The sequence below is a fragment of the Falco biarmicus genome, chromosome 5 (genome assembly GCF_023638135.1).
Source record: "Falco biarmicus isolate bFalBia1 chromosome 5, bFalBia1.pri, whole genome shotgun sequence".
Classification (NCBI taxonomy): domain Eukaryota; kingdom Metazoa; phylum Chordata; class Aves; order Falconiformes; family Falconidae; genus Falco; species Falco biarmicus.
In genome coordinates this window covers 21,590,485-21,604,202 of record NC_079292.1, presented here as the reverse complement: position 1 = coordinate 21,604,202, position 13,718 = coordinate 21,590,485, and the positions used below count along the sequence as shown (strand labels likewise).

At 45.0% G+C, this 13,718-nt stretch overlaps 1 protein-coding gene across 10 annotated transcripts in view; it reads right to left on the bottom strand.

Moving 5' to 3' along the window:
* NRF1 (nuclear respiratory factor 1) overlaps positions 1-13,718 on the bottom strand; it is a 74,210-nt gene that overhangs the window by 24,931 nt on the left and 35,561 nt on the right. For 8 of the 10 annotated variants that reach the window (XR_008822115.1, XM_056340741.1, XM_056340736.1 and 5 more), the window contains exons 8-11: positions 12,396-12,497; positions 10,366-10,515; positions 8,989-9,146; positions 4,521-4,645 (exon numbers count right to left, since the gene is read on the bottom strand). Coding sequence is in view for 9 of the 10 variants with exons in the window: in XM_056340741.1 (XP_056196716.1) it covers positions 4,521-4,645; positions 8,989-9,146; positions 10,366-10,515; positions 12,396-12,497 (535 nt within the window). In the remaining variant the exon portion in view is untranslated. The remainder of the gene's footprint in view (positions 1-4,520; positions 4,646-8,988; positions 9,147-10,365; positions 10,516-12,395; positions 12,498-13,718) is intronic. The other 2 variants (XM_056340742.1, XM_056340743.1) reach the window with 1 other exon arrangement.

Below are 13,718 nucleotides of genomic sequence, written 5' to 3'. Positions count from 1 at the left end.
AGCCGGACGGGACTGGCAACCACGCTTCAGGCCTGGAGGTGTCTCTGTTGCCGAGAGGAGGGTTCCCCATCTCCCATCTGCACAGCTGAGGGTGGAGACAGGTTTCCACCTGACACCTTATTGATTTTGTGTGGGAAGCTCAGCAGCCTCACCCAGAGCTGAAGCCTTTTCAGCATGTAAACCACTCTTGATCTAGGAGTCACCAACTAGAACAGCTCTTCTGCGCAGCAAGCATCACCCTAAATGCCGCTATAGGCTTTTTATCCCATGCTAACTTGCAAAATACACTCCTGTACTAACGCCTTATTTCCTCTGTTTACGAAAGCAGAGAGCTTGCTAATCCCTCTCTGCCCACGTCAGAGTCCTAATGCTCTCCCCGAGCTTCCATCACAACTCGATAATCCTGGCTCACCCCCAGCCATAAGCATGGCTCCCTTTGGTTGTACGGAGAATTGGGTTTGGATATTTTGGATGACTAGTGGGGTACGGAGAAGGACAAGACACGTTGTAGTCTCTTAGTACCCACCTGTATGCTGCCACACCACCACCAGGTACATCAGTGCTCCCAGGAGCATCTCCAACAGTACAGGCAGGAATTATGTCAGTAAAATGTGCTTTGGGGCCAGGAAAAAGGGCAGCAGCTGCTGCACATGAAGACCATGGTTGACAAGCAAAGATCTATTGGATCTCTGGCTGTGCCTCACTCAGTTCTGTTAAATTAATTCCCTGGTCACAGCATGATTTCACATCTTCTACTTTTCAGCCTGGAGAAGAGAAGGCTCCAGAGAGATCTTACAGCAGCCTTCCAGTACCTAAAGGGGGCTTATAAGAAAGATGGGGAGGGACTTTTTACAAGGGCCTGTAGCAACAGGACAAGGGGTGATGGTTTTAAACTAAAAGAGGGCAGATTTAGACTAGCTATTAGAAATAAATTCTTTACTGTGAGGGTGGTGAGGCACTGGCACAGGCTGCCCAGAGAAGCTGTGGCTGCCCCATCCCTGGAAGTGTTCCAGGCCAGGTTGGATGGGGCTTGGAGCAACCTGGTCTAGTGGAAGGTGTCCCCGTCCACAGCAGGGGGGGTGGAACTACATGATCATTAAGTCCCTTTCAAACTAAACCATTCTATGATTCTCTTCCCCACACCAGCTCCTTCCACCATGCCTCCCTTCCATGCCATTTCAAACTGCAGCTGGAGCTTCAAGCATACCACCCCTCTCATCTTAAAATGCCCTTCAAAATGCCGCACACTGTGCAAAACTGCAATAACCCCAGGCTTGTGACGACACCAAGGGCATTAAACCAACCTTCCTTGGGCAGGGAGTCTGCTCTGTCCTTCACAGACAGCACTGCGCACTACTACAGCCCTGCGCAGGTACTGCTTAAGCAAAAGCTTCATCAATATTTAAAGATGAAGCCAGGAAGCCTGTAGCCCAAGCAGCTTTCAAGCCCCCGATCAGATCAATGTCAAACAAAAGGCTGCAGCATGAGGATGCTCCAGCGAGCAAGGCCCAGATTGCAGGCTGGCACCATCACCTCTCCTTCCCAATGCTGATCGAGTTTCTCTCCTCTGGCCACAGCGGGTTGGGACAGCTCCAGCACCAGCCCATCACATGGAGCTGCCCACAGCGCACACCAAAAGCAGCCCCAGAGCGCTGTTTCCTCTTACCAGAGCATTTCCAGTTTTCAGCCAGCTTCAGAAATTGGTGCTGCTACAATCCCCTTCACTTGCTTTGATGATTACTTTGCTTTAATGCCAGCCACTTAAGAGCAAAACATCTGAGGCTCAAACCATGGGGTCATCGGTTCCACCATCCCAACTCAGAGCAGATGCTTCAGAGTAGCAAGAAAACCGTAATGCACGTAGCTAGTTTGACACTGTACGGGAGCAGGAGATCTTATTTCCTTTAGCTATAAACGTAACTGATTGTAAGATTACCCACAACCCTTTCGCAGTTCAGCCACGCTCCTGGGCTCCCTACTCCCCCCAAGGACCGAATTCAGCCCTAGCTTCTGAGACATCAATGAAAATACAGAAGTTGCCTCTTTTTAGCTGCCTTGGTTCTCTTGTATCACTTAATTATTATTCAGATGCCAAAGAATGGATGGGGGAAATACCATATCAAGATAGAAACAAAACAATTAAAAAAGAGAATAATTATATCTAATGGCTAAAATCAGGAATTAAACACTTTAGCTGACCTCAAGCAATTCTGGTAAACTACTCTCCCTTTCCTTAACAATAAGATTGGCATAGATTTATGTCCCTTGCAGGGAAAGTGGCATGGGTAAGGGATTGCAATCCCTAAGAAAGGGCCTACAGAAGGGTAAGAGCATTCCCAGAGAGAAGTGTTTATTGGAAAAATCAGCAAATTAAGACTTTGCAAGCAATCAGGAGCAGGGGGAATCTGCTGGTTAATACAATTATGGCTCTGGCAATCATTTTCCCCCCTCTCCTTCCTGCAACCAATTGCACTGAATCATTTCCCATTTCACCTCCTCCTGACAGAAGGGCATGCAGAGCTCTTTGCCCCCACTGCATAAAATAACCGAGCACCAGTGTCCAGAAGGATGCTTGCACTCATACCCTGAGCTTCAGGGTACAGAGAAAGCAGACAAATCCTCCACAACAGTGCCAATGCTGAAAATCCATCTGCTCTCCATCCCCAGACAGAGACAGTGGGAATGGATACCAACATCTCCTCCATCCCTAAGGGAGATATATTAGCTGGTTACGTAATAAAACTAACAGCATGGTGCTTCCAAGGACTACCACGCCGACAAAGCCCTTCCCCTTAATACCACTGGAGATTAGAGCAAATCGAAGAAGAGTGGAAACAAGGCAAGGGGCTGTGGGCGAGGTTTTGCACAGTAGAAAATGCTGCAGTCTCTCCCCTTAATGCACTCTAAATCCCATCTGATTTCCAACTCTGCTGCTAAAAAAAAGAAAAAAAAAGAAGGGGGGGGTAAGCCCCGCCTGCATTATAATTATATTAATGCTGGGTGAATGAGGTAGGGTGACTTAGGAAGGGTGTGGAGAGTTGTTTAGGGGAAGCATCCAGAGGAATCCAAACCATGAAAGCATTTTGGAAGCAGACCAAAAGGAGTCAGGGGTGCAGATCTGCTAAAGGATGCTAACGTGCTTTTACAAATCTGATTAGTTACTGGTTTTGAGCATCCAGGGTCAGATCCTTCCTTTGATAAACACACATCACTTATCCCCCTCATGCCCGGCTGCTGGCAAAGGAGAATACAACACAACCCTACTCTATTCTCTCAGAATCAGATGCATTCCCAGCTCTGAGTAGAGGGTTTTCACTTCATTTCTGCTCCCTCTTCAGGCTGGCTGACTCTACAGCAAGAGATGTCAAGTCGAATGCCCCAAGTAAAATTACTCTTCCCTCCACTGCCCGGTTTTCGCTGCACAAAAAATATTCATGTTTTAAACGAGCACATTCCCAATGCAATGAAGATTTTGATGGAAGTCAGAATCGAGGTCTCATTTAGCTAGATGTCTGCTTTACGTGCAAAGTGACAAGGCAAGAAGTCATCGCTCTGCCACCCAACTGCACATGCTTGTTTCCCCTTTGATAATAAGGCTTCAAATAGTACCATCCTCAAGGCGGCGTTTCTTTACAACTTCACACTTTGCATCCTTTTTGAGCTTATTTTGACACCCCCCCTTCCATTTAACTGAAATAATCACAAGTTTCATCTTTGAACTTGGAAAGCATGGTAAAGGCGTCAGGCAGAAGTACAGTGCAACTGGAGGCAGTGGATGAGCACCAACTAGACGTGTTCGTATGTTCCAGTATCATCTCTTGAACCAGTTTCTGTGAACATACTGTATTCACTATGAACTTAGTTTGAATAACTACAAAAGTCACCAGACTTGGCAGAAGATGCATCCAGATAATAGGTGAGAAACACTATGGAGAATCCCTAGAACTAAGTGATTGACTATGGTAGCAAGATGGAAAATAAAGCAGGAGGCAAACAAGCCAAGACTGACTGCTGAGGGATGACTGAAAGGTGTCACCCAAGCAGAAAAGCGACAGTTGCTCAAGAGCAGCCACTAAGCAAACCAAGAAAGTCTTGAGAAAGGAAGGAAATGAGTGGGTAATAAAATGCTGGTCATACTCTACCACTTCTCAGTGAAGTGTTTTGGAGATGAGGGGCACTGACTAGTTGTGTTAGTTGACTAAGTCTGGTCCTCCCTGTGGTAGGCACTGTACAGATACAGAGAGTGGGAAGCAGTTTTTCCCCAGAAAACTAAGGCTAAATAATAAGCTGGCAGAAAGAGGAAAAGAGCTCAGCCACCAACACTACGGAAGTAAACAAGAGGTTAGTGCTACCATTTTTTTCTGAGATTTTAAGTCACAACCTAGTTAGTCAGCATCTGCAGTGAGGGAGAATTATTTTACTAGTGAAAACCTGACATGTCAAGTAAAAGAGAGCAAAAACCCCCAGCTAAGAGCAAAGAAAAATACTCAGAAAAAGTAAAAACTTTCCGGCAGCCTTACCATTGGCATCTTGGACTCCAGTAAGTGCTCCTACCGCTGCTGCAGTTTCACCAGATAGAACAATCTGTCCTCCACCTTGAAGAGTGGCTTCAGCAAGCGTGGCTACTGCATGGGCAGCTGCTTCACTGCAGGCACAGGAAAGGAGAAAGAAGAATTAGGAGAACCAAACAAATAACGCCATTCCAGTAGCACCTATTTTAAGCAGGCACCATATGTCAAGAGAACAAATCCAGAAAGGAGGGATTCTTACTGGGCCCAGATGAAGTTATCCAGAGCAGAAAATCTACAGTGGAGGACAAATATGTGGGAAGAAGCTGCTCCTACTGGCTTTTTTCAGCTTGTAGGTCTCTTTAGTCAGAACATCCCTACATTCTTACCTTCACATTCCTTTGCTTGGGAACTTAAGTAAACCTTTTAGACAATCCAAGTAGTTATACCATGTGACTCCTAGCTGCCTCTGGTTTCTGGTACAAAACTCTTCTTTTGGCACTGTTATGTTCTGGGTCTTTACAGATTTGAGAGCTCTACCCTTCATTACTGTTTCTGCGAGTTCACATTGCAATGGAACAGGCCCAGAGGTTTACCATCACCAGGATCACATCAGCAGCTCTGTATTTAGCTAAGATGGAGTACTACTCCCCAGCCAAGTGGTTTAATAATTCTTTTTAATAAGTGATCAGTAGCTCAGCACAGTATTGTTAAATTTCTTCATACAAATGAGGTCAGACCAAAGGTCCCTCTCATGCAGCAACCCTGCTGTGAGAAAAGCCAGTATCAGATATTAGGAAGGAGTGTGTAAGATCCTTCCCTTCCTACACCCTCTCAGCTTCTGACAGTTAGCAGTGTATTGATTTCCTACATCAGTGACTGCATCTGGACCATCAGGTTTGATTTGTCTAATCCCCTCCGAAGCCCATTTATACCTTTTGCTTCCACAACACCCTGTAGCAATGAGTTCCACATTTAATTTGGTGCCATGTGAAGAAAAATTACATTATGGTACTTGAAAAACTACTGCCTCAGTCTGGCTGGGCAGGCCTTAAGTCTGATATTGTGAGAAACAGAAAATAACTGTTCCCTTTTTGTTTTCCTCACGATTTCATAGATTTCCAGTAATCTCTTTCCCAAGCCAAAGAGCCATAGTCCACTTACTGTGCAAGGACTCTTCCTGGCTTCTGATCACTCTTGTCCTATCCAGATTTTTTCTAATGTAAGACATCTATTTGCTGGGGATGACCATTTCTCACACTATTCAGGACATAGACACACCATGAGTTAGTCCAGGGGTCTAATCCTGGCTGGTTCACTATGCCTTTCCCTATAATTCCTATATTCAACTTACTCTCTTGATAATATCTTCTCAGCAGTGATAAAACATTCCTGGAGGACAGTCCACCAGATGCTTTCTGAATGGTAACTGGTAGCATACAGTTCCTCATTGGATACACAGAGCCGTTATTTCTTTGTATGTGTATCACTTGGCATTCGTTGACATCATATTTGACTGTGCAACCAAATGGCAAATAAGAGTGCTGTGAGAATCCTTCAGCAGCTGTCCAGATTTCTCCAGACCTGTTGGATTAGCCACTTCCGGTGACCAACTGCTAGTCAACAAATTATTCCAAAGCCACCTCCTTCCTGCAGCTGAATCTCCCACCATTTCTACCTTAAACTAAAAAAGTAGGTATTTTCTTTAGCTTCCCCTAGGATGCTCTTTCTTAACTGCCATGCTCATTCTTTGGTAGTCAACGGACTCAAATATTTTCAAAGTACTTCCTATTCGTTCTTTCTCTTTCCTAATTTCCTGCTTAGATGCTGTATTCTTTATTCACTCAGGATGTATTTTCATTTCTAAATAGCACTTCTGTCTCTTAGAGTAGCTCTTAAACACTGTTAGTGAACCAGAGTAGTTTGTTGTTCTGCTTTCTTACTCCCTTTGATCTCTCTTCTGAACCTGCAGCTACATGAAGGCAGTTACACTGCAGGAAGGGCAACTACAACACAGCAAACCTGGGGTAAGCACACATTTATTGGTGTAACCCTGTTTCCGACTTCACACAGCACTTACTTGAATCCACTTTCAAGGGCAATTGAGCATTCTAATAATCTGTTACAGTTCCATCCCTGAAAATACTAATGATCTGTGGCATAAAAGCTTTTTCCAGTTACAGTGTGCTCCATAAACATTAACTGGTTCAAATCAATGAATTAATGGCCCACCTCCACTTCATCCTATTTTACTAGAAGGCCTAATACCTCCCATCCTCAAACCTGACAGAGGTTGCATCATCCGTTATGCCATGCTATTGGCAGGCGTACTGCTCTACATGGGGCTGTGAAAGACTGCGCTCAGCCAGCAGCCATTGGAACAAGATTTAGATGGCAGCTTTCAGCTAAATTAGGCATAAAGTTTCCAGAGCTAGGATAAGCCACCAGCTTTCAAGGACCAGAGCCTTGCTGAGATCTTCTTACAGGCAGGGGAAAGATGGCAGTCACAAAATCACAGAATGGTTTGGAAGGAATCTTAAAGACCATCTAGTTCCACCCCCCCTGCCAGGGGCAAGGACACCTTCCACTAGACCAGGTTGCTTCAAGCCCTGTCCAACCTCGCCTTGAGCACCCCCAGGGATGGGGCAGCCACAGCTTCTCTGGGCAACCTGTGCCAGTGCCTCACCACCCTCATAGTGGGGAAGAAGTTCTACAGCTAAAAGCTACAAGGAGCATTTTGTGGCAAAGGACAAAGTACACCTCTTCCATGTGGAAGGGTGTTGGAAGGCAGTCACCTAGAAAGGTCTCCAGCGCTACCATGGTCAGCAGACAAAGAGGGTGACAAGCTGGGAAATAAAACATGAGGCCTCTCATTTCCACTGCAATGCTGCTACAGGCTTCGCATCGCTCCTGAACTACAAGCTATTTGAACAGACTTATCATAGGGCTTTCCTGGGTATAAACTGAGCTGATCCTGTCTTGAGGCACAGTAGAGACTAAACGACTTGTTGAAGGCTCTTCCGTTCATATTTTCTAGGAGTTCTAACAACACTTCTTTTTATTATGGAATCTGAATTTCTTAAGTTAATACAGGAAAAGGAACAGCTTTGTGACCTTAAGAGCTAAAAGCTAGTAGCAATGGGATGAAATTAACATGGAAAGCCCACGATGTTCTACTCCAGAAAAACTTCTGATAAAACAATAAAATAGAAAAATCTATTGCCTGGAAATGTGCAGGATAAAATCCTGCAAGTCAGATTTTGGGAGAAGGGCCTTTTTCCTGCAATTCCATGCCTAGTTACTTCAGCTGTTCTTACAGTGCCGTACAAAGATCACTTGTTTATAAAAGGCAATTTTACAGTGAAACTGCTAGTAAAAAAACCCTACTTAACCAACCTTGTGTGGTAGCAGAAAAGAACTTATCTGATGGTCCTGAATCTGGACCACAAAGAGAATAAACAGTTCTAGGCGTGTTTGTGCTTCAGTTGTGACAGCAATTTGGAAACAAGCTGTTGAAAGCCCCTGCGATTAAAGTGGGTCCTTTAGCAATTTGTGTATACAACAAGGTATTGAAGCTTTACTCCAACCATCAGCAGTGTGGACTTGTGCCTTGTCCTGACCCATGGCTGCTCAGTCAACAGCCTCTAGGCCAGAATCCTGATTCAGATGAGGAAAATATGTCTACACCTCAGCAGTGTGAAGCCTCCCATGCTGTTGGGGCTGATGCCATGTTTCCTACAGTTCTTCTGCTCTCTCAGGGTGCAGCTGTGGTGTGCCACAGCCATTTCCAGTTTTTAAGAAGCAAAGGTTAAGCAACTCACCAGAGCCAAGCAAAGATACTGCTTCCTGCTACACGGACCTGTAGAGAACTATACTGCAGATTTTGGTAACCTCAATAGAATAAAAAAAAAAAATAAAAAAAAAAAATCTAACAGAGCTCATTCCAAGCCGAAGAGGCAGCATTACTACTGCAGCTCATTCACCTTCTATTTCAGAAACACATTTGGGAGAAACCCCAAGAACACTGGCCTTGGGAGGAGATTTTTATTCCTGAAGAGAGATCATACTCAACAACAGGGAAATTCAGCCTTAGCATTTTAGTAAGAAACCATTATTAATATTGAGGGAGACCCAGACCAGCAAACTTAAAAGGTGCTATTAGCACATCACAACTCTTGCTTTCTTCACAAGCTCGGTTCTGTAACTGGACCCTTGCTGTACAAATAAGATCATTTAGAGGGGACAGTTACTACCCATCTTTTCTTCTTTCAGGAAATTACCATGTCAGTGGTGTTCTGTGGTTACAGCAGAAATCAGGAACTGTCCTGCAGAGACCTGGACGCTGGCTGATGTAGGAATTTGTTATGGGAAGAAGCAGCCTCTACTGGGACTGTACAGAGTGATCTTTGCACCATTAGAGTGAAAACCTGGAAGGAAATGTCATGCATGCATGCTTCAAGCCTTCGTCTCTCACCCATACCTGTTGAGTGCCATGGTAACAGTTGCTCCTTGTTGCATCTCCTGAGATGCTGCCACTGCTGCTTCTGCTAATGATGCCACCGCCTGCGTGGCCTCTGATGCCTGCGTTGTCTGGATAGTCATCTCACCCCCCTGTAGCGTTGCCCAGTTCTGCTCCACCTATGGGGAAAAACAAAAAGAAAGGCTCTAGGATTGGATGTCATCCCATGAATGGACGGCTGCTTCCTAAAACAAAAAGAGCCAAATTTCAAGAGGTCTGTGCAGAATCCTGCACATGCTCTGACTTTGAGAGATAGGTAAAAGAGGGAGGAATCCTGGGATCCACCTGACATTGCTGGACACTACAACCCTCTATCAGCCATGAGTGAGTTTCTAAAGTCAGCTCATGATTTTAGTTGCTGTTCTCCATATGTTCAACTTCCGAACAAGAAATCTAGTTTTCTCATGCACATGGAAAGTGCACCCCATAAACATCCATGAATCCCCTCAACCTCCCAGAAATCCCTCTCCACAACAAAACAGGACAGCGATGATCGTTGTCGTACTTGTATCACTGCCTGCCAACCAGCCTGGGCAGTTTATTAAGTAGCTGCATTTCCGCAGTGTTAGAACCCCAGTGCGGACAACATCCTCCCATGGAAATCGCCTGCGCTTATCTCACTGTTTCTACTTGTCTGCACCCATCTGCTGTCATTCGAGGGAGCAGTCCATGTTTTACTTGTACAGCACTTGTGAACTCAGATGGGTTTGAGCCAACTGGAATTGGAATTTCTTTGTGCTGCAGCAATATATTTTAAAAGAAGATGGCAGATGGAAAGTACTCTGTTCATATATCTCAGGTACTTTCAATTCCCTTACTTCAGACCTTCACATAAATAGGTTGCATATTACTTGAAGTTCACCCAGTCTCAGTTGCTCATTTTCCACCTAACCCACATTTCTCCACTTGCGACTTCGCAGCTCATGAGATAATGAGTGTATGGCCACAAAATCCACCAGGATGTGAATTAGAAATATGCATTGGACAAAAACAACTAAAGAAATGGAGGATGAAGGCCCATCAGCTGACAAATCCTACTGGCTGCTTTGCAAGATGAAGATCTTCCCCCACCCCGCCATCACTATTCTCATCCCCATAAACATTTTAGGCCACTCACCATCTTGCTGAGACACACAAATAAGAATGCCATAGAAGATGATGAAAAAACCCCCCTCAATTTGTTAAGATGGAGAAAGCTAGAAAGTCCATAGAAGCAGAGCTGGCTCAAGGCTCAAGTAGGTTTTGCACAAGTAAATTTTGCTGCCTTTGGACAAGATAAGGGTTAGTCCCATCACAGGATGGAAAGGTAGAGAGAGAACCTGTCGCGCTCTCACTCACATCTGCTATCACACATTCCTCAGCAGCTGCCAATCTCGTTTTCCAGCACTTGGGCACAGGCAAAACTGGCGCTCGTCGTAGCTCTTTAGCCATCCCCAGCCGTCTGACGTTCAAGGCAACTGCTTCATTCTCCTGTGCCCAGAGCTGACCCTGGGCGAAAGGATCCAAAGCAGGGAGGAAGCAGTGAGATAGTGCATTGTGAAAAGGAGAAAGGAAGTTGATTTTAGAGAAGGCAATGTCTTTTAGGAAAGATTCAACCAAGTTTGAACGCTCACGAGAGGAAGAAGTTGCAGATGGTAGAGATCTCGAGAGAGTCAGATCGAGTTTGTGGAACTCGCTAGCCATGCCAAAACCGAACCAAAGCAAGCCCGAGCTGGGAAAGGCACCCTTCCCACCACCATGCAGAAGAGGAACAGACATACGTTTTTCAAATACATGGCAACACACATTTGAGTGATAAGGCAGGTCTCCACTGTGACACACAGTGCCCTGCAAAGATGCCTAAGCTGCTTCAGAACAGGGACAGAGCAAGGCCTGGAAAAGAAGAGAGGACTGTCCAGGCCCTTCTCCACACTAATGTGAAGGTTGTGCTGCTGAGATACCAGCGAGCATCCCTGCTCCATGTTGCTCAGAGTCCTGTAAACACATCTATTTACTCAGAGCTAACTCAGATCTTCACACAGCAAGAGATTTCAGGACAAAAATGTCCCTAGAGAGGCTGCCAGCAGGCTGTGGATCTGTCTGTGTGGAGAAATTACACCCGTCCCCAAAGCAAGTTTACTTGTGTATTTTTCTTTTGTCCAAGATATCACCTAGACGTTCCATTCACATTAGGAATTAGATGCCTGTCTTCCCCTGATTTCTATTTGTTCCCTCGAAAAATTTCTTTCTGATCTCAAGAGATATAACTGGTTCTTGAAAACCCTTATAGCAGCTGCAAAGTACTTCAAGGTCACGGCTCCAGAGCCAGGCTGTTTCATGATGGGTCTGAGATGGAAACAGGGTCTGGTGCAGGGCAAAGCTGTTCTGTGCTGCCACCTGTCGCTGTGAAAGCTTGATCCACGCAGAGCGGACCAGACCCCGCCGCTCCTGCGCACAGGCTGGCCAGCCAGAGATTCTACTGTGCAGCAAAGGGACAGAAAGTGACCTGCAGCCTGATTCAAAGGTGGGTTTGGGGATGAAAAGGATGAAAAAAAAAAAAGTTAAAAAAGTCTTCATAATCTTAAAGGCATGTTCCTTAAACACACACAAAAAAACTTTATTACTCAATTAAAAAAAAAAATAGTGGAAAAATAAATGTATACAAATTTGAGTGTTCAGATTTAGTAATGGAAATGGCCTGATCGAGTCCTTGACAGAAACAACTTTGCCAAGTTGTAAAGCAGTGGAAGAAACTGTCACAGGAACAGAACGGTAACTCCGCAGTACCTCCTGTTGTCTCTAAAGTACTGTGCATTTATACAGCCGTGTCTGGGATTTACTTGCAAATCTCCCTAAAAGCTGCAGCAAAAGAACAGTCCCATTTCATCCAGAGATCAGTGGCCAAAGACTCACGGGATGGGATCTGCCCACAGCCATGCAATACCCACTACTAACCACAGGCTCAAAATATCCCAGCCATCACTCCCAACCCTGAACTGACAAACAAGCAGCCAGGATCTACAGCACACGTAAAACAGTTACTCAATACGAATACACAAACGCGTACTTGTGTATGTCATTAAGCCTCTACCTGCTACAGCAGATAGTAATTTATAGGAAATATATATTTTTTAAAAAAAGGGTTAAATTCAGGACTGAGTCTTCCACCATAATTTTACAGTCCTGAGTCAAAATGACAACAGTTCAGCACTTTCTATATAAAATTTTACAGTCTCATGTTTACGTGTAGGTTAACCCTTAACACTGCAGGGTGGGGAAACAAGGCTTGGTGTTTTCTGTGACCACAAATTCTAGAAAATTTTAACTTTATTGAAATTTAGACAGGACAATTCTGGTTTGTGCACCACAAACATGACCCAGATCCTTACCTCCCCATCAGTCACTGCAGAATAATTGACTTGTGCGACGGTAACTGTGGTGGGCAACTCTGAGGCATCGGCCAGTGTGGCAACTGTAGCACCAGTGCCAACCTATGGAAGTCAACAAAATGCAGTTAAACATTATTGCAGGAAAATATCCACATAATTCAGGCAAAGGGACACTTAAATGGTCTCAGAATAAAAAGCATTGCACCCACAGAGAATAATAGTAATTGCAGAGCTCACAGAAAATATGGAGCCGTCTCGAAGGGCTGGGGGAGGAAATCACATGCTAGAGCCAGGTTAATCTGTGGTGGCTTCCAGAGTGGATGTGGCCCAGAGTTCACACAGGAGACAGAGTCCTCACTATTCTCCCAGCCTCAGGAAGAGCAGCTGCAGGGTGCTGCTGCCATTCCCAGGTGTGAGCGTGGTGCACAGGTGGAGTCAACACGCTTCTCCCACAAGGTGGAAGTAACTCAAAAAAACACTGGAGTAGACCTGGATCAGAACATCTTGCACAGCAGCCCTCATTTGTAATGCTCCTTGCTTACCATTCATCTCTCTCATCTCCAGGCCCTTGGCAAACATTAACTCATCCTCAATACTCCCACTGCCCTTGGAAATGACCTTTTCCCCATTTAACAGCTGGGAAAAGACAAAGGTGGGGAGATGTGCAGCTTTGTTTCTAAGGAGAATTAAACCTATAAATGCCAGAAATTCAATGGGATCTCAGGTGCCCAGCATTTAAATGAACACTAGTCAAAGGAAAAATGCACCTTAGCAGATGAGCAAACAGAACCAGCTTGGCAAATCTGCCAGGCCTTGGTGTGGAGGGCAGAAAGCTGTAACAATCGTGGAAAAGCTTTCATTTGAAAAAAATCCAAATAAACAAAACAAACCCACACATGTGGTTTTATCTTCATGACTGTGAGATGAGAACACACAACAGAAAATCATGTTTGACAATGAACTAAAAACATGATACTCAAGAGGGACAAGCCACTGGGCCAGTTAGGTATGAGGGGGCAGTGGTGGTTTGAAGGCAGGAGCAGAGGGGAAACAGAGGTTCAAACCTCACACCCACCTGGAGCTTTTGGGAAGTTTCAAGAGAGCACTTACATTTTTGACATCCTGAGCTACCAGAACCTGCCTCCCCACATGGGGAACACAGGGAGAATAGCGGCATCACTGAGCCACTGAATGCAGCCTCTTCTGCCCTGAATCTCCCTCTGTAAAACGGTGTAAGAGGCATCCTTACTGCAGGATGATGATGAGGATATCCTTATCACGAGGATAAATATACATTTGATATGTGTAATATATATATTATAC